We start from the raw sequence: 27,053 nt of genomic DNA, 5'->3' as shown, positions 1-27,053 counted from the left end.
TCGAAATAGAGACAGTGGAGTACACCACATCCTGCAATCTTAGCGGTGAGACCGCCGCCGCTTCTAAGGAGCGCCAAGATACTGCATCTACAGGGTCTAGCCAGCACATCAGAGGTCTCAGTGAGAAGGACCAGAAATAAAGCTTAAAATCAGGGATTGCGAGGCCCCCATCTTGTTTTCTACGTTGAGTAGTAGCTCTTTTGATTCTCGGGCGTTTGTTATTCCAGATAAACTTAGATACCATCGATTGTACCTTGCGCCAGTGGTCTATTGGAGGGGGCAGGGGGAGCATTGAGCTAACAAAATGTATCCTAGGCAGGACGTTCATTTTGATTATGGAAGCTCGGTCTTGTAAGGAGTTAGGAAGGGACGACCATCTGTCTAGATCCTGGCGTATTTTATCATAAGTACCCGTTAAGTTGTACTTAGTAGTTTGACTCAGCGTGGGGAATATCTCTATACCTAAGTATTTAAAATGTTCCACTATGGGGATATCAGCTGGTAGTCGCACCGCCTTGGCCAGCTCATTAAGAGGTAGGCAGGCTGATTTGTTCCAGTTAATCGTAAAGCCTGACAATTTACCAAAGTCGTCGATTATTCCCAATCATTTTGTGGCCGACCGGGAAGGGTCATCCATAAAAATCAGTAGGTCATCCGCATAGAGAGCAATTTTGTGTGGTGTATTATTGATCATTATGGGGACGATGTCCTCCGATTGCCTAATAAATTGGGCCAATGGTTCGAGGGAAAGCGCGAATAGTCCTGGGCTCAGAGGACAACCCTGTCTAGAAGATCTGGAGACTGGGAAAAGTGTGGAACAGTTTTTGCCTGTCAGTATCATTGCCGACGGCGAGGCATACAGGACTTTAATCATATGAATAAAATTCTTTCCAAGACCCATGACCTCAAGTACCTTCCACAGGTATGACCATTCTAGTCTGTCAAACGCCTTCATGGCATCCAAAGACAGAACAGTGGACGGAGCTGTATTGTCTTTACTGTTATCGACTACATGCAACAGCCTCCTAAGATTATCTGCAGCCAGGCGCCCCGGGATAAAACCAGTTTGATCGCAGTGTACCAATACCGTCATAAATCTCTGCAGGCGGCGGGCCAGCACCTTGGCAAACACTTTTAAATCGGCCCCAAGAAGACTCAAGGGCCTATAGCTACCACAATCATTGGGATCTTTGTCCTTCTTGAGAAGTAAAGAAATCAACGCCATGTTGACATCTCTTGAGAACTCCCCTTGTTCGATAGCGTAATTGATCATATCGAGCATCAATGGACCCAGTTGGTCCCAGAAAGCTAAATACACCTCGGGTGGAATACCATCCCAGCCTGGTGCCTTACCCCTCTGCATTTCAGCAATCGTCTCCCTTAGTTCCATAAGAGTGATCGGTTTCCCCAGTTCCTTAGCCTCTTCCTCAGAAATGTGGGGTATCTCAAGCCCGCCAATGAACGATTCAAATTTAGAGTCGTCGAGATTAACCTCTGAGCTATATAACTGCGAGTAAAACTCTTTAAAAGTGTTGTTGATCTTTTTCGAATCAGTAGTGACTGTACCCTGTCTCGTCTTGATCGAGGGGATATCTGAGAAATTATCATTTGAGCGTATTTTCATTGCCAATAGATGGCTAGGCCTGGAGCCGTGAAAGTAGTAATTTTGCCTTGTCCTATGTATCAAGAACTCGGACTGTTGTTTAAGTATGGAGTTTATTTCTTTCTTGACTATCTTACGTTGTGTGTTTAGTCGTTCACTATAGTTAGTTTGCAAAGATGCGTATAGGTCCGCATATAATGTTTCCAGTCCTTCTAGTTTTTTTGACCGGGATTTACGCAAATTGGAGGCGAAAAGTGTGACATGACCCCTGATAAATCCTTTCAATGCGTTCCATAGGACCCTGGGGTCATCGACCGTGCCAACATTGATCTGCAAGAATTCAGCTAGTTTACTCCTGAACTCGGAACAGAAATCATCGTTCTTTAATAAGGTTGAGTTAAAACGCTACCTGGGAGCTCTCGTGGAGAGCCTGCCAAAGGTTGCCACAAGGAAAATCCCCTTGTGGTCCGAGAGAGCCAGGGGAACCAATGAGACGTTGAAACTATCAAACATATTAGGGGACGCGAATGCATAGTCTATTCGAGAGAAGGTTTTGTGTCTGGCTGACAGGTGAGAATAATCCTTGAGGGTGGGATTGGATAAGCGCCATAGGTCTGCGAGCCCCGTGTCCTGGGCCCACATCCTGAGGGCCTTAGAGGACTGTTTTTGGTCGCTTGTTTCAGAGGACCCGGACCTATCCATCTCCGTATCCCAGCACGCATTAAAATCACCACCCACAATGAGAGCGTATCCAGTAAGTTCCAACATATTCTTCGTGATTGTATTATAGAACGCTGAATCAAATGTGTTAGGGGCATACAATGCTATTATTGCCATCTTCCTATGAGAGAACTCAACTTTTGCTATAGTAATCCTTCCCTCCGTGTCCGACCACACATCCAGGACTTTGATATCAAGGTTACGTCTTGTAACTATGACGACTCCTTTCGTCTTATCATCGGCTGAGGATGAGGAGATAACGTGATATTGTCGATTTGCTAGCCTTGACACATCCCCCACCAATAAATGCGTCTCACTAAGGAGAGCAATGTCAATATTTCTTCTCTTCAATAACCAAAGGACACTGGCACGCTTGTGTGGGGCGTTAAGACCCCCTGCGTTCCAAATTAAAATATTCAATTTAGCCATGGTCGAGTTTGTCTAAATGCGTAGAGAACATACCAGTGCAGCCAGGCTGAGTACAGAGGCGCTGATCCAGGCGGGCCCAGACGGTCAATCCCAGGAGTTCAGAGGAGGAACAATTACACACATATAAGACAACAGTACATAAAACACAGAAAAATACCACCCCAGTTACAACCCCCCCTCCTTCTACTCTAAACCCTAACCCACCCGTCCTATTATAAACCCTCCTATACCCACTCTCCAATCCCCTCCCTATGCCCCATCCACTAAGGATGGTCATCTTCCTATCATTTCCCACTGGAGTCATGGATCCAATAAGACGCTCTCCACTCTGACCCCCCTCTAGATAAACCCCTGATTAAACCCCCACTAGTCCAATAAACACAAATAAAAATTAAATGCAATAAAGATATCGGTCGAAAACCACTGTGAGCCTTGGCCCTAACATGAGACAACTATAATGGAAAAAATAGCCATTATTATATAATAACTCAACATCAACCCTGTCACCATCTACTTCCGCATCTGCGTATTAATGTCGCAATGTTATAGCATAAATGGATAAAGGAAAATTAAAGCATACCAGCAGATAGTCTAAGGCAGGATCGGATCACAGGTAAATTGCGCAAACAGATGTCATTTAAACATCGACAATAAGAAGAAAGGGAAAAAAGGGGGTTATGGTCAAAGTGCACACATGTAACAGCCCCTCTGATCAGGCACAACGGCTGGAATGACATAACCTATGTAAGAATAGAATTAAACACCTTCATTAACCCGGGGATAGTAATAAGCTATACCTGACACAACCTGTTATCATATATTGTATATATATATTCAACCGACCTTCTACTACTGGAGCCCAAAGCTCAAAACAGCCTGGATATAAAAATAAAAGCATACAAGAAGTTAGTTAAGGACCCGATCACTGTTGAATTGTGCAAACCGATGTCACTTAAACAGCAACAACAACCAAAATACGTAAACATTAACGGGTCTCGAATGTCTCGGCGCAGGCGATAGACACAGCCTGCTAGCTAGCCCGAGGCTAGCGCGTAAGCTAGTGATGAATCCGGCTAGCACGTTAGAATCTGTTATGTACATTGTTCAGCTAGCTCGCTAGCTTTCATAGAGGCGACACACAAGTACGACCATGAGGTCAGCATTAGCAAGTAACAGATGTCATTGGGAAGCCCCGCTAGTTTGGATGGGCAGTGGACAGTTAAGGCCCTCCCATAGTTGAGCGGACTGGACTCAGCGGAGGTCCACTGGACTCTTTGAGCTTTCATAGTCGAGCGGACCTCCATGGACCAATTTCCTACATGTCACGCGCCAGTTTACACAATTGTCCCCACGCTGTTCAACTTCTGTCATGTCGTCGTCATCCGATGTCAAAATAAAGAGTGTTATCTCCGTTTCCAATATTTCGATAATAAAACGGGCAGTTTTACGCACTTGAATAACAGGTATATAGGCAGCGATGTATAGGCTTGAGGTGGACAGCGCGTGGTGCTGAAATGACAAACACGCATTGCATGAAATAAAAGAACCAGTTTTATTTCAAAATATTGGAAACGGAGATAACATTCTATGTTATCTCCGTTTCCAATATTTCGAAATAAAACTGGCAATTTTACACACTTCATTTAGAAAAGCCATTCAAACATCTCTCTTGGCACGGAGCGAGTGGTCAGAGTAAAATGCAGATCGGCGTCACATTAAATGCAGTTCGATGTCAACCAAAACGCCGAGCAGCGTTTTGTGTGACACCAAGTCAGCGGCGCGGACGTCCGCGTGTCAGAAAATAGGAGCTTCGCACTTGGACACTGCTGTGGGTCTGCTGTCCGCTGAGATCAAAGCTCAAAGAGTCCGCGCGGACCTCCGCGGAGTCTGCTCTGTGTACAGTCTGCTCGACTATGGGAGGGCCTTTAGCATGTCTGGGCATGACAGCAAGCATTTGTGAGTAGTCGGCCCTATCAATGTATTCAGGCCCACATCGCCAAGTCACTCACCCGACATAGATATTAAGCTACAGTCTCCGCTATCCCCTCGAGATATTCCTTCGCTTTAGCCAACGACCAAAATGAACGCCGATCATCGTCCTTACCCAGCACAGATAATTTCGTGGGAGCGAATAGCGTAGGCCTCAGGCCTAGTTTCCATAGCCTGGACATGACCACTTTGTATTCGCCTCTCTGTGCTTGAACCTCCGGCGTAAAGTCTTCGAAAATGGCCACTTTGTGATCGCCAAGACTAAGTTTACCCCTTCTGGCACGGGCCGACCGCATGATGAGTTCCCTCTGCTGAAGCCTGTTCAGCTTGACAATGATGGGCCTCGGCTCTTTGTTCACTCCAGGACTGGTCCTGCCCGCTCTGTAGGCCGACTCACATACGGGAGGGGTGGGGAGGACATCTTTCCCCAGTATTTCCTGCAGCAATTCCGGCATGGTCTCCGATAGACGGCCTCCCTCGTTGCCCTCCGGTACACCAACAATCCTGATGTTGTAGCGTCTCTCCCGGGACTGCATTTCCACAATTACCGACTGTAGTTTGGCAACTTCAGCCTGCCTAGCCAGCAGGGAGGTCTCCAGACCCGCCATCCTCTCGCCTTGTAGTGAGACCTCTGTCGTTAGCATGGCTAGTTCGTTAGCATTAGCCGAGGAGACGACGTGCAGCGACTACATCTTGTCTCAACGGGTCTACCGCCAACCTAATTTTCTCTGACATCTCTCGATGAAGGTTATCAAAAAATTCCGCCTGCACTTTTCTTTGTGTTTCAGCGAAGCGTGTCTCAAAGTCTGCATGGAGTTTGGTCATGACCGAGAGTACAGCTTCGCTTATCTCATTGATACCGGGCGACGGCGCGGTCAGGCCCGGTGGCAGTTTGCTGGCTGGGGCGCTCATGGATCTGGTCTCCACCACCGACATCGCAGAAAGTTGAAAAAAGTCGACGACAGTAGTTGAAACTCGACGACTCAACAAGCAGACAAATAACAAATAAAAATAAAATAAAGACTAATGGGGAGAAAAGTATATTTCGCACGATAGAGGGGAGCTCACGTGAAACACGTCTACTCCATGATCGCCTAGCTCCGCCCCCCCCCCCCCCCCCGGCGCTAATAACTTTAGCTCCCCGCCGGCCACGAGTACCAGCGCTCTGCAGGATGACCAAACGAGGCATAATGATTTTACTGCAACGAATGTTATAATAAAAGCTTTTCTATACATTTGTCTTATTGAAAACTTTATTAACAGATTGCAGAATGGGTACAATTCAGTACAGGCTCTCTGAGCAAAGGAAGGAAGTGAGAGATATGAATGAGTAATGCTTGCTATGTTCGGGTAAAATTTGCTGATGTTATTGAACGTGTAACTATATAACGTTAATGCCACAAAACGAATGCCGTTGTTAATCATAAGTAGTAACTTTGATGCAGTAGCTTGTGTGTGCAGGTTGCTTGACTGAATGATATATCGGTGCACCCCTAATGGATAGGGAATTTCTTTATTTAATTCAAATGTTCACAACAACATGGATGCATGTACTCTGCCAGCATGTTTAATATCCATAATACTAATGGTTTGACTAAGATTTGTATGAAACTTTATAAAAAATAAAAATAAAACTACATGTATTTTTTTTTTTTTTTACTCATCAAATAAATTGGGTCGCACCTAAATCGGCAGGGTCGGTCGGCAACCGGAACCAAACATTCTTTTTTTTAGGCCCAAGGAACACCGATGCATACAATGTGTGTACAGGACATTTATCATGTTAATGTTATGTTTACCCATTTGTCCTCATTAAATTAGGAAAAGTCATGAAATAATAAGCAAAACAAATATCAACCATTTATTTAGATACGTTAAACATTGAATGGGGTCAAATTGACCCCAAGGATAACCGAAGGGTTAAAGGGACATTTCACTTTAGTAGCACTTATCAAGTCTTGGCAGTCTTAACCTCCATCTAAGATCACCTACTACAAGTAAGCTAGTGACCACTGCTGTCACTGTCGTCCGCTGTCAGCTACCAATCCTCCCAGGTGTCCAGGCTCCCTCATTCACTTCCATTCATTTTGGGGTACCTGAGTCGAATAACAGCTGTCTGTCTAAAATCTAAGAAGTGAATATAAGACCGTATATCAAATAACTATGTGTTAACAATACCGACCAGGTATTAGTGCTTCGCGAAGTGCAGACACTTTTTTTTTTTTTTAATGCAGATAGGAGGTTTTGTTCTTGGGTCATCGAATATGTCCTATGCCACTGCCTGACTGCCTGTCTGTCTTTCTGTCTGTCTCTAGAAAGTTGCAGACAGACTGTATGGGGTTTACAAAGTCCATGGCAACTACGGCAGAGTGTTCAGGTAAGAGGAATGGTGAGACTGTGGTGAGACTGACACGCCGTCACTAGTTGGTCACAGGCTGATTCTTCAGGCACGTTTAATGAAGCACGTTAAGCTGCCAGCCCAGCGCCCCCATTGCTTTCAACCTGCATAACCAGATCGGCCTTTCAGTGGTAAAGCTTCCTTTGACGGTTGATAAGAAGGTGTATAGCCATGTGTCTTACCAGTTGATAACAAGGTGTATGTGTCTCAGTGCATAAGGACATCTGTGGGCTTCAGGTCAAGGTGTTTTGTGTGTATTTGTCCAGTGAGTGGAGCGCTATAGAGAAAGAGATGGGAGACGGACTCCAAAGTGCTGGACACCATATGGACACGTAAGTAATTAACACACACACAAACATGATGCACACACACTGCATAGTAGGACTGACCCTGATTAGTCGATTAGTCGACTAATCGGTCGAAAGGAGTCAAAAATAAAAGAGGCCTAGATGCGTGGCTAACGCTAATGGCACGCATACCAGAGGCTAACTGCCTACGAAAACAGGCACAGAGGCACTGAAAGAGGATTTCACCCGTCTAATGAACACACTAGACTAGACAAATATCAAGATGTATCCATCAGTGGACCAATTGCATGCTTTTGCAGAGGACAACAAGCCTTCAGTCGACTCTTTCAGACATTAAGCACCCCCACAGCCCAAATGGAATGATAAAGTAAAAAAAATAAAAATATTATACTTTCTTTTTTCTTTTTTTTGACTAATAGCACATTTTGCCCAATCATAGTCAACTATCCAAATCCTTAGTCGGGGACGCGTGTAGCCTTTTTACAACGCATCCGCGTTTCCGGCGCTCTGATTGGCCAGGTCATGTGACATGTGCGCCCAATAGCGTGTTTGCCCATTTCCGCGTCGAACAGCCTGCAAACTACCTGGCGTTCTATCGCCATGCTCTAAGACAAACTCTAACCTTAACCAACTTCGAAAGAGTGCCTAAGCTTAACCAGTGTAGAAACTTGCCGTCCCACGATTGGCGCTCATGTCACATGACCTGGCCAATCAGAGCGCAAAGCGGGAACCCGGAAACGCGGATGCGTTGTAAAAAGGCTTCAAGCGTCGGGGACAGCCCTACTGCATAGTAATAAATACTTTGTGTTTGTGTGTGTGTGTAGGCATGCTGCATCAGTAGATGACATCCTAGAGGAAGAGGAACACTACGCTGACCAACTAAAGGAATACCTCTTCTACACCGACGCTCTCAGGTGTGTGTGTGCGTGTAACATTCATTCATTCAATCTTTATTTCAACTCGAAAATTCATTGAGGGCAAGCCATCATTTTCAATGACGTCGTGCATACAAACATAATACATACATATTATATACAATGCATATACAATAAACAATACATTAGACAATAAGTGTACAATTAAAATAATTACAAATGATGGTGCAATGGTTGGTGATCAAGGATTTAACTAACCAAATGGATACCAAAGTATTTAGTTTTAGAGTTTGTAGCATGATGTTCCATGTCTCAGGAGCACAGAAGCTAAAACTCTAGGTGCTTTAAGTGTGACAATCATTGGAACATTTACCTTAGACGTCCACTCCAACAGATACATTGGTCAATCTCCAATTATGGCTTTATATACCCAAACATTGTGGAGCTCCCTGCATATTGTGTGGACATCACGTAACAGGCAGAGAGGGACAGAAAACCTTGTATGTGATGTTCATGTGACGGGGTTCGCACAAGGTCCTTGAAGTGCTTAAAGTGCTTGATTCTTTACAAAAAAAAAGTCAAGGCCTGGAATTCCTTGAAAACAACAAAAGAAATTACAAGGTGCTTAAAAAGTCCTTGAAATTCAAATCAACTATTCACATTGAAAGTTTTGTTCATCCATGATCAAATTGTTCTAAATCAAGACATTTAATAATTTTATTTAAAGTGTAACTAATTGTCGGGAATTGGTTTTAAGCCATAAATATTTAATCAGATTTTTTTCTATAAAGATACAGCATTTAAAAGTGAATTGTATCCTTTTAAATGCCCTTAATGTGCTTGGAAAAGTCCTTGAATTTAATTTTGCACTTTCTGTGGGAACCCTGACGTTCTTGTGACATTCACCATAACTACTCATCACTTGGTGTAAATCCCCAAACCAAGTCCCAGTGTCGGTACTGAAGTGTGTACTTACTGTCTCAGACCTTTTAAAAACATCTCGTCGCTTTATGCTCAGGTTCCCACTTGTCATAGAGGTATTCCAAACAGGGCTGGGTGTTGGCAGCGATTTACCCTATTCCATTTCAAATCACGAGGTCCTGATTCCATTTCAAATCACGAGGTCCCGATTCCATTTCAAGGAGGTTTTCAGGCAGCCATGTTGGAAGAAAAACAACTACACACAAACATGCGCTTCTGTTGACATGTATGGGTCAGACTCGACCTATGGCTATGCTATATTTCAATAACTATACTTTAGATTATAAGTATCACAATACAGGAAAATACTTCAGAACACAGGATTCAACTGGTCAAACTTGCTTGAGGAAGTTTATTCCTCAATTACCATCACAGCTCTCAAAAATTAAAACATCCTACCTACTAATCCTAAGTGTGTGTGTGTGTGTGTGTGTGTGTGTGTGTGTGTGTGTGTGTGTGTGTGTGTGTGTGTGTGTGTGTGTGTGTGTGTGTGTGTGTGTGTGTGTGTGTGTGTGTGTGTGTGTGTGTGTGTGTGTGTGTGTGTGTGTGTGTGTGTGTGTGTGTGTGTGTGTGACCTTAGCTTTCGCTTTACTGAGAAATTAGTTTATGTACTTTTCTGTGTGGAGCTAGGTGACGATGACTGACCTTTATGTGTACGTGACTTTTGTGTGTACGTGACTTGTGTGTACGTGTGTGAGGAGCGGTGTGTCAGCGGGTTGTGAAATGTGTCGTCATGGACAGAAATACAGAAACAGAGACTTACTTATATATGTTGATAATGTGTAGGCTTTTGTGTAGATATATAGGGGAAACAGGTTTGCCACCACAGACCTAACTGGCCTCAAGGGTTAAGACCTCGGCCAGGGTCAGACTCTACCTAACCGTTGAGATTCTACTGGGATTTTGGACCTGATGGAGAGTGTGTTTTAACAGGTCGGTGTGTAAGAAGCATGAGTTAAGCCAGTATGAGCTGGAGATGGCAGCTCAGGACCTCGCTAGCAAGAAACAGCAGAGAGAAGAGATGGTGACTGGGGTGAGACACACACACACACACACGCACGCGCGTACAACACACACAATAATAAGCTGTGATTATTCATGATTAATCACACGTTTAGAATACTAGTATTTAGGTGTATTTTGGGGTAATCTCCCTCTCCTTTGGAACTTGAAGAAACCGTTCAGCGCATGCTTCAGCAAAATGCCCTCCACAGTCTGTTTTCAGCACATCTAAAGCCAACGACAGGTGTGCTGTCACACCGAAGTAGTTGCGGTTGCTTACCGAGGTCCAGTGGTCTCCAGTCAGTGGAATAAATGTAGCTTGTGCCGACTGCTCCACTTCCCCTAGAAGGTGGCTTGTAATGCTGCCTGTCCCGAGGTGATCTGGATGATGCCTTGAATTACAAGCGGCGCACGCGAGTATCTATTGTTCAAATCACAGGAAAAGGAAGTAGTAAGGATCTCCTCCTCTGGATGGCGTTGACAGCAGCAGCTGGAGTAAAGGAAACCTCTGATGAATTGAGCTCTTAACACTTTGAATGCCGGCCGTGTTTTCCTTTTTACCCCCTTGAATGCCCAGCACCACTCCAATGTTAACGTTAATATCGCCTAATCTATGTTTTAAATTATGGCTATGTGTCTAATCTGCCCGTCGCTTATCAAAGACTCATTTTCCAGTCAACATTGTTGAAGCAGATTGTTTTTTTATCGGTTCATTTCCGTTTTCTAGTATTTTGAAAAGCACTCGTTTTCACGGAAAGAATAAGACATTCCATGATAATTGCCCTTTACTGGAATATTCTAGAACGTTGTCATTTTTCGGCCTATTTATGAATCGTTTTCAAATAAACACTAGATTATCGATAGTATATGTGTACGCATGCACGCTTGTGCCGCGAGCTGATTCTCCTAGTTCCTGACCGCTCGCACAGTCAAACAGCCTGGGGGACACATATGGGAAACTCTTATATCTCCGTGAAAACGGGTCTGATTATCCTAAGACTGGTAACATAGATTCCTTACCTGAGATCAGATGGTATCCAAATGGATTATTCCAATTCCTGATCGCCATTCGAAAAAATCGATCCTTTTATACTGTAAAAACACATAATCCCCGCTGCTCTGAGGCTCCAGAGTGAAGCTGATCGACCCCGGTTACATGAGTGAGAAGTCAAATGTGGAGTCTGGGTCTTTTTTTCTCATTCATTTTCATTGAGTCCAATCCAAAAGCGTGCATTACCATCTGGGAGACGATAGGGGGCGCTTTTTTCACATCTGAGCGCCTGGTGTGGCTGATTTTCCAACGGTAGACTCGGTTGATGAAATATGAATTCAGATCGCTAATAAATTTAAAAAAAACGAGGAAAAAACTAATATTCTCGTGATGGGCATTCAACCTGCGGGGGGTAAACTCAGGTTGGGCAATCAAAGTGTTAACTACCCCACAACCCATGTGAAGCAGCCATGACCTCTGGTTGTACAAAAATAATATATATATACATATAGAGCATAGAAGTGCTCCACATATATACACCATAAGACATAATCAAACCAATAGTTTTAGTCTTAAGTGGTCTGCACACGGCGGGCGACCGACGTCGCCTGGCGATGCAATCGCCTGTTGCTCAACGACAATCGCTTGCCCCTCCACACCAGGGGCGACCGTTGCTCTGTCTAGCTGGGGGTGTGGTTATTTGCTTCCCCCCGGGAGATATAGGAGGACGGACCCGTTATGTTGTTGTGAAGCGAGCGTATTTAATAGCAGGTAGCTGTGTTGTGCGTTACGAGGGAGTATTATTAACCTGTAAAACCCATATTGAGCTGGAATTAAACCACTATACGAATACAACCTCTCCTCATTCTTCCTGACATTACTGCATGCCTGATCGCTACGATACGTTCATTACCACCGATTGGACAAGTATTGTTATGCAGCTGCTGAAAGAGTGTTTTTTTTAACGGAAGACGCAAACTGTTTTGTTCTCAACCATCATTTTCTTTGGACAATAAACCTTACAAACTACATCAGCTGCAGCCTGGACATTAAACTCAACATCCACAACTTCTTTTGTTACCCGAGTATTAAAACACTAGGTGCATCGTGGCGCATTGTTCATTTATTAGTTAATGACAAGCGGCCACTATAGCTTCTCAAACTAACGTTATTTATTTAAATTGTTCCCGTTAATAATAATGAACATAAGTAGCATGGTAATAATACGTAGGCTATTGATCAATGAATGTATTGATACATTAAAGGTGTACAAATGATACACCAGTAGAACGTCTGTACTACTTCTACTGTAGAAGTCATGTTATTTCCTCATTGTCCTTGTGCCGTCGCCTCAAAAAATAGGATTGAGGCGATATTTAGCGAGGCGACAGAAATAGCTTGCCGACCATCGCTTCAAAATCTCCTGCTGTGTGTGTTCTCTCATTCATAACAATGGAGGCGATACAATTCTGTTGGTCGGCTCGCTAAAAAAATCGCTCGCCTGGCTAAAATCGCTCGCCATGTGGGGACCTCTTAAGTCATGTGTCAAATGCTCCTTTTTCGTTTTCATCATATTTAGTCACCTTCATTTTAGTCTTAGTCAGTTTTAGTCTCGATTTAGTCTTTTTTGTTTTAGTCTAGATTTAGTCAGGGGGAAAAGCTTTGTTGACGACCATATTTAGTCATAATCTTTTTTGACAAAATTAACACTGCCATCTACACACATACGTATACACACATAGACATACAAGGAGTAGGACACACAGTTATACACACACACACACACACACCCACGCACACACATTCATACACACACACGCACACATATACACACACACACACACACACATCCATACACACACACATTCATACACACTCACACATATGCACACACACACAAACAACACCATCATTAGTCAGTTTGTTTTCCATAATCGTTTCCAAAAGGTTAATCAAAATGTCAAGTGAGTCGGTGAAATTGAACTGTGTGTATGTGTGCATTCCTGCTTGTGTGATACTGTGTGTGTAACTTGCATCTCTTTGACTGTGTGTGTGTGTGTGTGTGTGTGTGTGTGTGTGTGTGTGTGTGTGTGTGTGTGTGTGTGTGTCTAGACAGTGCTTGTGTTCAGTCTGTAAGGAATGACCAGTGTGTGTTTTTTTTTTTTTTCAGTCTGTAAGGAATGACCAGTAAGCTGTGTGTGTGTCTCTCTCTAGACGGTGCGTGTCTTCAGTCTGAAGGGGATGACCAGTAAGCTGTTTGGTCAGGAGAGCTCAGAGCAGAGAGAGACCAGACTACAGGCTCTAGAGCTCAGCATCCAGGAGGGAGAGGAGACCATCAAAGACAAGAACCGCGAGTGCATGTAAGACATACATACACACACACACAAAGGTACACACAAACCTTTGATAATCGATTTAGTTCTTCTCTCTGGTTGGGATCAATATATTCTTTCTGTGCATGTTTGCCCCATGTGGAGGTAACGTCTAAGATCTTTGATGTGACGTGAAGGCATGACAAGTCCAGTGTTAATGATTTCAGCAGGTGGAGGAAATATCCATGTAACCACAGCCACTCTCTCTCCCTCCCACTTCTCTCTCCCTCTCTCACTCCCTCTTTAGAGAGTTTGTGCGTACAGCGTGGGAGGACTTGGAGCGCTTTAAAGAACAAAAGGATAAGGATCTGAGAGAAGCTCTGATCAGCTACGCCATTATGCAGATCAGCATGTGTAAGAAGGTAATAGTTAACATGTAGATCAACAGAAGGTAATAGTTAACATGCAGATCAACAGAAGGTAATAGTTAACATGCAGATCAACATGTGTAAGAAGGTAATAGTTAACATGTAGATTAACAGAAGGTAATAGTTAACATGTAGATCATGTGTAAGAAGGTAATAGTTAACATGTAGATCAACATGTGTAAGAAGGTAATAGTTAACATGTAGATCAACAGAAGGTAATAGTTAATATGCAGATCAACATGTGTAAGGTAATAGTTAAAATGTAGATCATCATGTGTAAGAAGGTAATATTTAACATGTAGATCAACAGAAGGTAATAGTTAACATGTAGATCGTGTGTAAAGGCCTCTGCATGCTACAGAAACTTCAGAGCAACTGCAACACAACATCGGCGCGATTTCAGCGCGGTTGTTTTAGAGGGTCTTGTAGACTGTGTTGCTTGGACGTTGCGTACATGTCCCCCAAATCTAACCTAAACAACCGTTGCGTTGATATTGCGTAGCAGTGATTGGTTGGTTAGCGAATGGGGGCGGGGCTGTCATAGAATAATATTAGTCCCGCAGAGAATAACATCCTCCATTGTTGTAGCCAGCGTTGACGCTAAATAATTAGCGTCACATAGCTCGCCTTTTTCTGAAAACCCAAGCACATATTGTTCCATAGCATACGCCTTCAGTTGATCATGACAAATCCTCTCTTACCTTGACGATTAAAAAGCCTCCATAATTTAGTAAATAAAGCTGTAGCCAGCCAGCTAGCATTGGGTCTATTCAAAATGCTATCCACATTAGCTACATAGCTAACCAAGTAAATACAATGGTATCCGTCCTGAGGTAACGTTAAATACAACGTTTCCTAGTCGAAATGACTGGACACACACAGGGACAACTTAAACATCAATCAATTAATTTATTCCAATAGGTAGTTTGAGCTGCATGTGAGCCGAGGTCCTCTCCATTGGAAACTAATGATGTTACGGTAACGTTAGCTTGAAAAGCACAGAAAGTTAAGCTGCTAGCAACAGAGACTATAACACTTCCGGTCGGGGGTTTTCAAAATAAAAGAGCGACGTCTAAAATCACCGGAAATATGTTTCTTTTGTACATTATCTAACGTTAACACGAACCTAAACTAACTTTAGTTAAACTAACTTTGCGCGTCGATGTTGCAGAAGCATAAAGGCAGAGTGTCTAAAACACTGTTGCTTTGTCGATGTTGTGTTGCAGTTGCTTTGAAGTTTCTGTAGCATGCAGAGGCCTTAAGAAGGTAATAGTTAACATGTAGATCAACATGTGCAAGAAGGTAATAGTTAACATGTAGATCAACATGTGTAAGAAGGTAATAGTTAACATGTAGATCAACATGTGTAAGAAGTATACAAAAAATTAAATAAAAAATAAAAAAATCGCAATTACATTATTTCCCAAAATCCTGCAGCCCTACTCTAGTGTTATTTCTCTATTGAGACAGTTGTAAGGCTGGCTATTCTATTCTACTGAGAGTGGGAAAGCTGAGGGAGGGAGTTAGAGTGGTTATTATATTCTATGACACCAGTATTTGGGCTGAGAGGCAGACAGAGTAGGGGAGACACAGGAGAGAAGGTTCTTTATTGAGACACTATGAATTGAAAATGGGGGACCCTGATGTAAACAAGACGAACGTCTTTCTCTGGTCTGCATCCCCTTAACAATTGTGTGTATTGAGCCGTACTGTATTGTACCCATTCTGCAATCTGTTAAATAAAGTTTTCATTCATTCATTCATTCACAGTAAGATGGCTGAGAGGGAGACAGAGTAGGGGAGACACAGGAGAGAAGGTTCTTTATTGAGACAGTAAGATGGCTGAGAGGCAGACGGAGTAGGGGAGACACATGAGAGAAGGTTCTTTATTGAGACATTAGGAAGGCTGAGCGGGAGACGGAGTAGAGGAGACACAGAGAGAAGGTTATTTATGGAGACAGTAGGAATGCTGAGAGGCAGACAGAATAGAGAGACACAGAGAGAAGGTTCTGACGGGAGCCTACAGAGTAACAGGGTCTTAACCACTAAAACCACCTCTGGGCACAAACTGACAAAAAGACATGTTTGATTGCTCTTCGCTGCCATGTGGTTTAGTACAAATTATGGAAGTAAACTCTGCCAGGTTGTAAAATCAAGTCTGACTGGGTTATCTCCCTCTCTCCTTTCTTTCTTTCTTTCTTTGTTTCTTTTCTCTCTCTCTCACACAGGGAATCCAAGTGTGGTCCAATGCCAAAGAGTGTTTCAACAAGATGTGAGCAGCCAATCGGGCTCACCGAACTCCCCCCCCCCCCCCCCCCCCCCCTCCCCCAGCCAAATAGACCAAGCAGATCGGACCACACCGGCCCAGAACTCTGCCAGCCAATCGTCTTACTGAAGTCCTTTCAGAAGAGGATCGTGGGAAATCAGACCCACCTTTCCTTCTGTTTGTAACTCTGACTGAAAGCTACTGAAATGGACGGACACACACACACAAACATACAGTCATTGTGTCAATATTTGTGGAGTTTCTGTGTCTGTTCAGTTGAGTGTCTTGATGATATCAGCACTGTGCTACAGCTACCTACTCAAGCCAGGTTTCTGACTCAAATCACCACTCAGTCCTTCCTCGTGGGATGTTCATTAAAGGGGAACTATGTCTGATATTTACTCCTACGGTCCAAATTATGTTAGTAAACGTGAGCAACTCTCTCCCAAATCCACGGAGAGTGAATGGGGAGAGATGTAACAGAGCTGAAGCTGAATGGGGAGAGATGTAACAGAGCTGAAGCTGAATGGGGAGAGATGTAACAGAGCCGAAGCTGAATGGGGAGAGATGTAACGGAGCTGAAGCTGAATGGGGAGAGATGTAACAGAACTGAAGCTGAATGGGGAGAGATGTAACAGAACTGAAGCTGAATGGGGAGAGATGTAACGGGTGAAGCTGAGAGCTCTCAGGGGAATGTTCCGCGTATACAGATACTTTACATTTTCTGTTTCAGAACTGAGAACATTACTATAGAATAAAGCTCATTTGGGTATAAAAAAAATTAACACATTTTGGCTCGCCCATTCATTGTGCATCTTAAAGAGGAACTTGGCCCAATTGATTAATTCATACACGTTATTCCTATGGTCCAAGACGGTCTGAGAATATTGGCGAAAACAAAACTCTTTCCCAAATCCAAAACCCAGAAAGCTAAGCTGCTCCCTAGAGTAGATAATGACTTGGGGAAAGATGGTCTAGGTGACGCTGAGAGCACCCGGGGGAACGTTTAGGATTCTACAGGTACAGAACCCAGAATGGAGCTCATTTGAGTAGGAAAACTAAAATATTCTGTGGGTCCACAAAATCTAAATCCCATTCATTGTCTATGGAGCGGCTCCATACCTGATGACATCACACGTCTGAGTCGTACCTACTCTGGTGGCTTTATGAGAGAGTAGCTCATGTCCACTAATATTGATTGAACCTTCATAGGAAATACCAAACTGGAATTATTAATTCAGTTGGTGTTCCCCTTTAAAAAAGAATCAAGATACAGTATATTCTTTTGTTTAGTTGTCGAGGCACGTCAAGTCGAGTGTTCCTTTATTAATCCCCTTGGGGAAATTAATTAGAATTCTCATTAGAGAATCCAGCACCTCTCTCCTGTATGGAAGTCGCAGAAAATCAAGTTCCCATGCCGTCATTAATTTCTATCATTCGACACAACGTTGCAGGGATTAAATTGAATGTCCTGGTATCCCGTTTTTTAGCCTGGCAATGGATTTATATCCAAAACTAGTGTTGGCACATTTCTAATGCAAACTGTCAGTAGCTCTGCTAGTTGGTGGTGTCTCCCTTGGTGAGCGCGCGCATGCACAGCCGCACACACACACGCACGCACACACAGCGTCCAAAGGTCAAGTAAGAATTGAAATGCCACCCGCTGGTGCTATTAATATTTGATTAACCCCCCTGTGGGAATATGTATCATAGATGCTGTTTGAATATTTGAGTAATTTTCCTTATTGTGTATCCTAGATGCCTTATGTATAAATGATTGTCTTTGTAAAAACCTCTATCAGGAGCAGTGATTGGACAGGGTGTCTCCATGCAGTCGTCTGGTTATCCGGAGGTTACTGTTTCGATTCCCGCTCCTCCCGAGCAGCGTGTCGAAGTGTCCTTGAGCAAGACACTTAACCCCTAACTGCTCCCGATGAGCAGGTTGGCACCTTGCATGGTCTTCTCTGCCGTCAGTGTGTGAGTGAATGGGTCAAATGTGAGGAACAAATTGTAAGAGCTTTGGATAAAAGCGCTATATAAATGCAGCCATTTACCATTTCCAGGTTGAACGACTTGATGTGATAAGCTAACGATATATAAAGTTCATATTTGCATTTAAAACTTGATAAGAGAAGCTAACGTTAACTTAGCTAGTTAAACTAACTAGCTAACCGTTAACTAGCAACCGTCCGCAGTCTTGGCTAGAAAGCCAAAGTTCATATCAAGCTGACAAACTGACATGCAGTGAAAATGGTTGTATTGTATGTCATAAACTGTCACAATGGCATATTGACGTCAGTGTTGAAATGCAAATATGAACTTTCTATGTTGTTAGTTTTATCACGTTAACAGATTTTACCCCTGGAATGAGATTGGTCCGTGTCCAGAAACTGTTGAGTATATTTCTAACGATAAGGACTGTTAACATAAGTCATATGTTGTAACATAGAAAATGTTGAAAAAGATGTCGTCATGCTACATTCAAACGGTCACAGGGGCGTGTCTCTCGTTCTCTTCCCCTGATTGGTTGGTTCTACCATCCCTTGTGTACCACAACATTAATAATGATATCATTTCTTTGATTGTTATTATCTTTATAAATTTTTTTATTTACTCTGATTTCAGATCTATTCTCAATCAAACCTGCATAATAGTTGAACATTTTGCCTTCTAAACCATTATTATATGTATCTATATTGAAACTGATCAACAGGTATCTATTGAAACTAGGGATGTCCGATATTATCGGCCGATATTGGCATTCAAATGTGATATCGGAAAATATCGGTATCGGTTTTAAAAAATATATAGATTTTTTATTTTTATTTTTACATTTCTATAACCTTTATTTACCCAGGCAAGCAAGTAAGAACAAATTCAGATTTTATTTATTGTCAAAAGTATGCATAATGTTGTGTTAATTCCACAACAAGAGATATGTAATTACCTGAAATTATTCCGTTTTTTTGGGGGGGGGGGGGGGGAACCCTGCATATATCGGTATCTGTTGATATCGGTATCGGAAATTAAGAGTTGGACAATATCGGTATATCGGTATCGGTAAAAAAGCCATATCGAGCATCCCTAATTGAAACTGATCAACGGGTATCTTGAAACTGATCAACAGGTATCTATTGAAACTCATCAACAATCTATTGAAACTCATCAACAGGTATCTGTTGAAAGTTTGAAACTGATCAATAGGTATCTATTGAAACTCATCAACCGGTATCTATATTGAAAGTTTGAAACATGTTTGACCAAGTTCATCCCAATGCTGTGTTTGTTGTTATTTGATTGGATTAAGGAGGTTATTTCACCCTTTTGATGGCATTCAAAATAAATGTACATTGTTTTGATGCTGTAAATGCTTTGTTTACATGTGGTGTTGGCAAACATTTAAGCTTCAACCTTTTATTTAGAGTTTGAGTGAGAATTATGTTGCCCAGTCCCTCCCGTCAAGAATCTACATGCGTCTATAATCATAATTGATGAATTCCTATGAATGAATCACGGATCGGCTCTGTTCAACTTAATCCAGTGACCGCCGCGACCCAGTTTGGATTACTAAAATCCTCTGAAAGGGTCCAGTGAAATTCTGTAGGTGGGGTTCATTCCATTGCACCCTACATGGCAGAGGGGATGGCCCAGAGTGACTCATGTCAGGTTCATACCAGTGTACCCTATATGTCCAAGGGGACGGCCCAGAGTGACTCATGCAACTACAAGGGATTTTTACAAGGGTTTGGTTTTCTTAGAAGCCGATCCTACTAATCAAACCTTCTGAAGACTGAAGTGTGACTCTGTGCAGCGTGGTGTGCACTTGATTTCACAAGTACCAGAGCAAATTACACAGTAAATTTCGCAGAGTAAATTTTACTCAAACTGAGTACATTTTACTCAAACTGAGTCCATGTAAAATGTACTCAGTTTGAGTAAAATTTACTCTGCGAAATTGACTGTGTATGAGGTAACTTTGTCACTATGGCTCACAAGTTGCTTAACAATTATGCAAAACTATTAAGAATTCACAGGCAAATACAGGCCACCTCCTTGTGTTCTAAAACCCCTGAAGCTTCTCTGTGCTTCTAAAACCCCTGAACCTTCTCTCTGTACTTCTAAAACCCCTGAACCTTTTCTTGCTGCTTCTAAAACCCCTGAAGCTTCTCTCTGTGCTTCTAAAACCCCTGAACCTTCTCTCTGTACTTCTAAAACCCCTGAACCTTCTCTCTGTACTTCTAAAAACCCTGAACCTTTTCTTGCTGCTTCTAAAACCCCTGAACCTTCTCTTGCTGCTTCTAAAACCCCTGAACCTTCTCTCTGTACTTCTAAAACCCCTGAACCTTTTCTTGCTGCTTCTAAAACCCCTGAACCTTCTCTTGCTGCTTCTAAAACCCCTGAACCTTTTCTTGCTGCTTCTAAAACCCCTGAACCTTTTCTTGCTGTTTCTAAAACCCCTGAACCTTTCTAAAAACCTGAGCAAGAAGATGATTTGTTTAATGTGTTTGTAATTACTGTGTCGAGACATAAATAAAGCTGTATATTCCTTTTCTAAAGATTATTTTCATGGTATCTGCTTTATTGGCGCGTCTCTGTAACACACTCGCTCTCTCGGAGCGGGATGAGTTGCTTTTCCTCAGACATGGAGAATTCTCTCAAAGAAGAAGGGAGAAGCTAGCTTGCAGTCTTCTCGTGTTGGGCTAGCTTGCATGGTCTTCACGTGTCGGGCTAGCCAAGTTGCGATGCCACGTCTGCCATCCACACTACAACTGCACACGCTTCTGAGAAATGATGGGCTTTGGTCATACTTGGGATTTCAATGTGGTTTTGAGATGTACATATTGTACAGATCTTATCATGTGGAACCGCATTGCTGCGTCTGCATGATGTCTTCTTAACTCTTACATCTCTTTACATTGCTACGAGGCTAGATGGCATCCAGGCGATGCAAGCCTGGTCACCCCAGGATGTGGTTTGTCACAGGATCTGACGACATCTGGATTCCATGTCATCAACAGGTATCTGTTGAAAGTTTGAAACTGATCAATAGGTATCTATTGAAACTCATCAACCGGTATCTATATTGAAAGTTTGAAACATGTTTGACCAAGTTCATCCCAATGCTGTGTTTGTTGTTATTTGATTGGATTAAGGAGGTTATTTCACCCTTTTGATGGCATTCAAAATAAATGTACATTGTTTTGATGCTGTAAATGCTTTGTTTACATGTGGTGTTGGCAAACATTTAAGCTTCAACCTTTTATTTAGAGTTTGAGTGAGAATTATGTTGCCCAGTCCCTCCCGTCAAGAATCTACATGCGTCTATAATCATAATTGATGAATTCCATGAATGAATCACGGATCGGCTCTGTTCAACTTAATCCAGTGACCGCCGCGACCCCGTTTGGATTACTAAAATCCTCTGAAAGGGTCCAGTGAAATGCTGTAGGTGGGGTTCATTCCATTGCACCCTACATGGCAGAGGGGATGGCCCAGAGTGACTCATGTCAGGTTCATACCAGTGTACCCTATATGTCCAAGGGGACGGCCCAGAGTGACTCATGCAACTACAAGGGATTTTTACAAGGGTTTGGTTTTCTTAGAAGCCGATCCTACTAATCAAACCTTCTGAAGACTGAAGTGTGACTCTGTGCAGCGTGGTGTGCACTTGATTTCACAAGTACCAGAGCAAATTACACAGTACATTTCGCAGAGTAAATTTTACTCAAATTGAGTACATTTTACTCAAACTGAGTCCATGTAAAATGTACTCAGTTTGAGTAAAATTTACTCTGCGAAATTGACTGTGTATGAGGTAACTTTGTCACTATGGCTCACAAGTTGCTTAACAATTATGCAAAACTATTAAGAATTCACAGGCAAATACAGGCCACCTCCTTGTGTTCTAAAACCCCTGAAGCTTCTCTGTGCTTCTAAAACCCCTGAACCTTCTCTCTGTACTTCTAAAACCCCTGAACCTTTTCTTGCTGCTTCTAAAACCCCTGAAGCTTCTCTCTGTGCTTCTAAAACCCCTGAACCTTCTCTCTGTACTTCTAAAACCCCTGAACCTTCTCTCTGTACTTCTAAAACCCCTGAACCTTTTCTTGCTGCTTCTAGAACCCCTGAACCTTCTCTTGCTGCTTCTAAAACCCCTGAACCTTCTCTCTGTACTTCTAAAACCCCTGAACCTTTTCTTGCTGCTTCTAAAACCCCTGAACCTTCTCTTGCTGCTTCTAAAACCCCTGAACCTTTTCTTGCTGCTTCTAAAACCCCTGAACCTTTTCTTGCTGTTTCTAAAACCCCTGAACCTTTCTAAAAACCTGAGCAAGAAGATGATTTGTTTAATGTGTTTGTAATTACTGTGTCGAGACATAAATAAAGCTGTATATTCCTTTTCTAAAGATTATTTTCATGGTATCTGCTTTATTGGCGCGTCTCTGTAACACACTCGCTCTCTCGGAGCGGGATGAGTTGCTTTTCCTCAGACATGGAGAATTCTCTCAAAGAAGAAGGGAGAAGCTAGCTTGCAGTCTTCTCGTGTTGGGCTAGCTTGCATGGTCTTCACGTGTCGGGCTAGCCAAGTTGCGATGCCACGTCTGCCATCCACACTACAACTGCACACGCTTCTGAGAAATTATGGGCTTTGGTCATACTTGGGATTTCAATTTGGTTTTGAGATGTACATATTGTACAGATCTTATCATGTGGAACCGCATTGCTGCGTCTGCATGACGTCTTCTTAACTATTACATCTCTTTACATTGCTACGAGGCTAGATGGCATCCAGGCGATGCAAGCCTGGTCACCCCAGGATGTGGTTTGTCACAGGATCTGACGACATCTGGATTCCATGTCATTCTTGCCTTGATACAAAAAATAACTGCCGTCCTTTTTTTCCCATTATCTTTTGCCGTTGTTGAAAAATGTGGTCGTTTCTTCTGTGGATTCACCACTGTCAGTATATCTGAAAATAATGTCGATTTTCAGGGGGGAAACTAAAACCTTAAATGCACCTCAGACGTTAGCATGGCATTTCAATCAGATGTGGTGACTGACTGTACATTGTGATGATAAAAGACTCTGAATATGAACTTTCAAGGGTTCATGTGGTGGTTAACCCTTTCACTACCACACTACAGAAAGGTAACCCTTTCACTATCACACTAACCAGGTTAACAGTCTGTAGTGTGGTAGTGAAAGGGTTCAGACACATTTCCAGATACAATGGAAGCTCATGGCAGTGGTGAATTGGCAGAAAATAACTACCACATTTTTCAGTAACGGTAAAACATAATAAAAAAGAACAGCACAGTGTTTTTTGTGTTGCAAGAAGAATCGCTTGGAACCCACGTGTCAAAAAGGCTGGTATGGTACTGTTATGATCTGGGATGGTCCTGTTATGATCTTAGGTCGTAAAGTCAGGACCGCTCTGATTATTCAACCTTTCCGTCTCGATGTAGGTGGTTTGCTTATTTTGATTATTATTTCTAGGAAATTTCCGACTTGTTGACAAGTTGACGAGGACCGACCGAACAAAGGCTGTAAGGCTGTCAAAGTTAACGCGGTATTAACGTGTTATCGCCCGATTCTATTAACGCCACTATTTTTGTGTGTGTGATTACTCAGCCCTTGTGTGGGTGAATGTAACAAGTTCCTAACGTTTTCTTTCTCCTATTATTTCATGCACACTTTATTCATTGTTTTAAATTATTATTTTCTTTAAGTTATTTTATGCATCACTCTGTTTTGAATTTGATGCAAATTTGCTATGCATGAGGGTCATCCTTTTGTGTTAAATGGCTGCATAAAGCAAGCATTTGTTGACTCGCATGTTGATAAGAGTATTAAAACTTGGAACTTGAAAAAGATCTGTAAAAGGTAAAAAAAAAAAATTAAATGCGATTAATTTGCGATTAATCGCGAGTTAACTATGGACAATCATGCGATTAATCGAGTTAAATATTTTAATCGATTGACAGCACTGTATAAATGTACTGTGACATAACAGATTGGGGTAGGGCAGAGTGTGCAGCAGGGTCAACATATCAACCACTAGGTGGGAGCAAAACGACCATGTGCTTAGTTGCTCTTTAAATGAACAAGACAGAAGGCGGAGAACAAAGGCTGTTGAACCATGGTTACCATGCCAACAACTCTGCCAGTGCATCGTAGGCTTAACTTGCTTCCTCTATTCATACTCATGTCAAATACAGACAGGTTGACAAATTGAATGGGAATGTTGACCGCAAGGATATGAGGCAATAGACATGAGTGACATCTCCTCTGGGGGACCCTGATGGAAACAAGACAAACGTCTTTCTCAGGTCTGCATCCCCTTAACAATTGTATGTATTGAGCCGTACTGTATTGTACCCATTCTGCAATCTGTTAAATAAAGTTTTCATTCATTCATTCATTCATTCATTCATTCATTCATTCATTCATTCATTCATTCATTCATTCCTTTGTTTACCCTCCGTGCTTCACACACAGTTCCACACAGTCGCACCTGGGAGCCGCCCCGGTCTGACCACAGGCTCCTGCAGGTGATGGCCTCCGAGTAATCCCGGTAGAGCAACCGGAGGGTTAAATGCCTTGCTCAAGGACACCTTGGTGGTAGTTGTTCAGGGAGGGGGGGAGTGACATTCTTCACTCCCCCCCCCCCCCCCACCCATGCTAGCACCTGGATTTGAACCTGCCACCTTCAGGCTACATGTCTACACTTCTCTATGCATTGTTTGCTTATACTATAGGCTCTATTACACATACTATATGAACTCTAAACTCCACCTCAAACTATAGTCTATCCATAACTCTGTATGATGGCATGTACAATAATGTGTATATATATATATATATATATATATACATTTATCCACATCTGTCTGCATATAATCCTTTTTAAATACCTGTATAATGACAATACATTTGAATCTAATCTAAACTATACCCTTGTTACATGACAGTGGGTTCAGTTTTCACCCCGCATCACGCTTCAGATGGAACATTGTAACACAGCAGCCGGAAGGGTTACTATGGTCTGACTGAGAGCGCAACATGAACATGATTAACTGGCAGACCCAGGTTTCACGTTATCCACAGGTGTCTGACATTAGTAATTAGAGATAGAGATTGAAATGCATTCTGGGTGAGCATCTCACCTAAATTACTAAATGTAGGTTGTAATGTAGACATTGCATGGCAGTGAGTTTCCACTAGCAGGCTGGTTGTGCACTGGTTAGAGTGCACTTTTTAATTTCATCAGTTGTGTCTAATTGTCTATGTATTATAATAATAATAATACATCAGACTTATAGCACTTTTCTGGGTACCCAAAGACATGGTACATGGTGGGAATATATAAAAAAAGAAAATAGTGAAAACAACACTCTTTAATAATGACAAAATGAATAAATGGATACTTAACCCTTTCACTGCTGCACTACCAAAACGGTTAACCCTTTCACTGCGACAATTCACAGAAGGTTAACCCTTTCACTGCCACACAACAGCCGGTTAACCCTTCCACAGCGGCGACCGTCGGTTGTGTGATAGTAAAGGGTTAACCTTCTGTCGCGTGGCAGTGATGGGGTTAAAATTGATTTGTGTCAACAAGGGAGTAAGAACATAGGGGGGTGACGGCAGGTTAGAAGGGAAAGTGAATAGGGGGGTGTTGAGGACTGTTGTGAATGTTGACAGTGTGGGGGCGTTTCTTATGTGGATTGGAAGTGCATTATACAGGGAGGGGGCAGCAACAGAGAATGCCCTGTCACCCCAGGTTGTGCTGTTGGAGATCAGACAGGTAGGAGGGGGGGTGTTGTTGGAGGAGGTCAGACAGGTAGGAGGGGGCGTGTTGTTGGAGGTCAGACAGGTAGGAGGGGGCGTGTTGTTGGAGGAGGTCAGACAGGTAGGAGAGGGTGTTGTTGGAGGAGGTCAGACAGGTAGGGGGGTGTGTTGTTGGAGATCAGACAGGTAGGGGGGCGTGTTGTTGGAGGAGGTCAGACAGGTAGGGGGGGGTGTGTTGTTGGAGGTCAGACAGGTAGGAGGGGGCGTGTTGTTGGAGGTCAGACAGGTAGGAGGGGGGGTGTTGTTGGAGGAGGTCAGACAGGTAGGGGGGGGTGTGTTGTTGGAGGTCAGACAGGTAGGAGGGGGCGTGTTGTTGGAGGAGGTCAGACAGGTAGGGGGGGGTGTGTTGTTGGAGGTCAGACAGGTAGGAGGGGGCGTGTTGTTGGAGGTCAGACAGGTAGGAGGGGGGTGTGTTGTTGGAGGAGGTCAGACAGGTAGGAGGGGGCGTGTTGTTGGAGGAGGTCAGACAGGTAGGAGGGGGCGTGTTTTTGGAGGAGGTCAGACAGGTAGGAGGGGGCGTGTTGTTGGAGGAGGTCAGACAGGTAGGGGGGGGTGTGTTGTTGGAGGTCAGACAGGTAGGAGGGGGCGTGTTGTTGGAGGTCAAACAGGTAGGAGGGGGCGTGTTGTTGGAGGAGGTCAGACAGGTAGGAGGGGGCGTGTTGTTGTTGTTGGAGGTCAGACAGGTAGGAGGGGGCGTGTTGTTGGAGGAGGAGGTCAGACAGGTAGGATGGGGCGTGTTGTTGTTGGAGGTCAGACAGGTAGGAGGGGGCGTGTTGTTGTTGTTGGAGGTCAGACAGGTAGGAGGGGGCGTGTTGTTGGAGGAGGAGGTCAGACAGGTAGGAGGGGGCGTGTTGTTGTTGTTGGAGGTCAGACAGGTAGGAGGGGGCGTGTTGTTGGAGGAGGAG

At 43.2% G+C, this 27,053-nt stretch overlaps 1 protein-coding gene across 2 annotated transcripts in view; it reads left to right on the top strand.

Moving 5' to 3' along the window:
- LOC311227920 (sorting nexin-4-like) overlaps positions 1-18,879 on the top strand; it is a 69,900-nt gene extending 51,021 nt beyond the window's left edge. For both annotated transcript variants that reach the window (XM_084313780.1, XM_084313781.1), the window contains 7 exons: positions 7,057-7,118; positions 7,406-7,471; positions 8,272-8,361; positions 10,237-10,336; positions 13,511-13,656; positions 13,916-14,030; positions 16,265-18,879. In XM_084313780.1, the coding sequence (XP_084169906.1) occupies positions 7,057-7,118; positions 7,406-7,471; positions 8,272-8,361; positions 10,237-10,336; positions 13,511-13,656; positions 13,916-14,030; positions 16,265-16,312 (627 nt within the window). In that variant the 3' untranslated portion in view covers positions 16,313-18,879. The remainder of the gene's footprint in view (positions 1-7,056; positions 7,119-7,405; positions 7,472-8,271; positions 8,362-10,236; positions 10,337-13,510; positions 13,657-13,915; positions 14,031-16,264) is intronic.
- The last annotated feature ends 8,174 nt before the right edge of the window (positions 18,880-27,053 follow it).

The sequence above is a fragment of the Notolepis coatsorum genome, assembly GCF_963971535.1.
Source record: "Notolepis coatsorum genome assembly, chromosome: 5".
Classification (NCBI taxonomy): domain Eukaryota; kingdom Metazoa; phylum Chordata; class Actinopteri; order Aulopiformes; family Paralepididae; genus Notolepis; species Notolepis coatsorum.
Note: the sequence above shows the minus strand (reverse complement) of the source record. Positions and strands in the feature narration are given on the sequence as shown.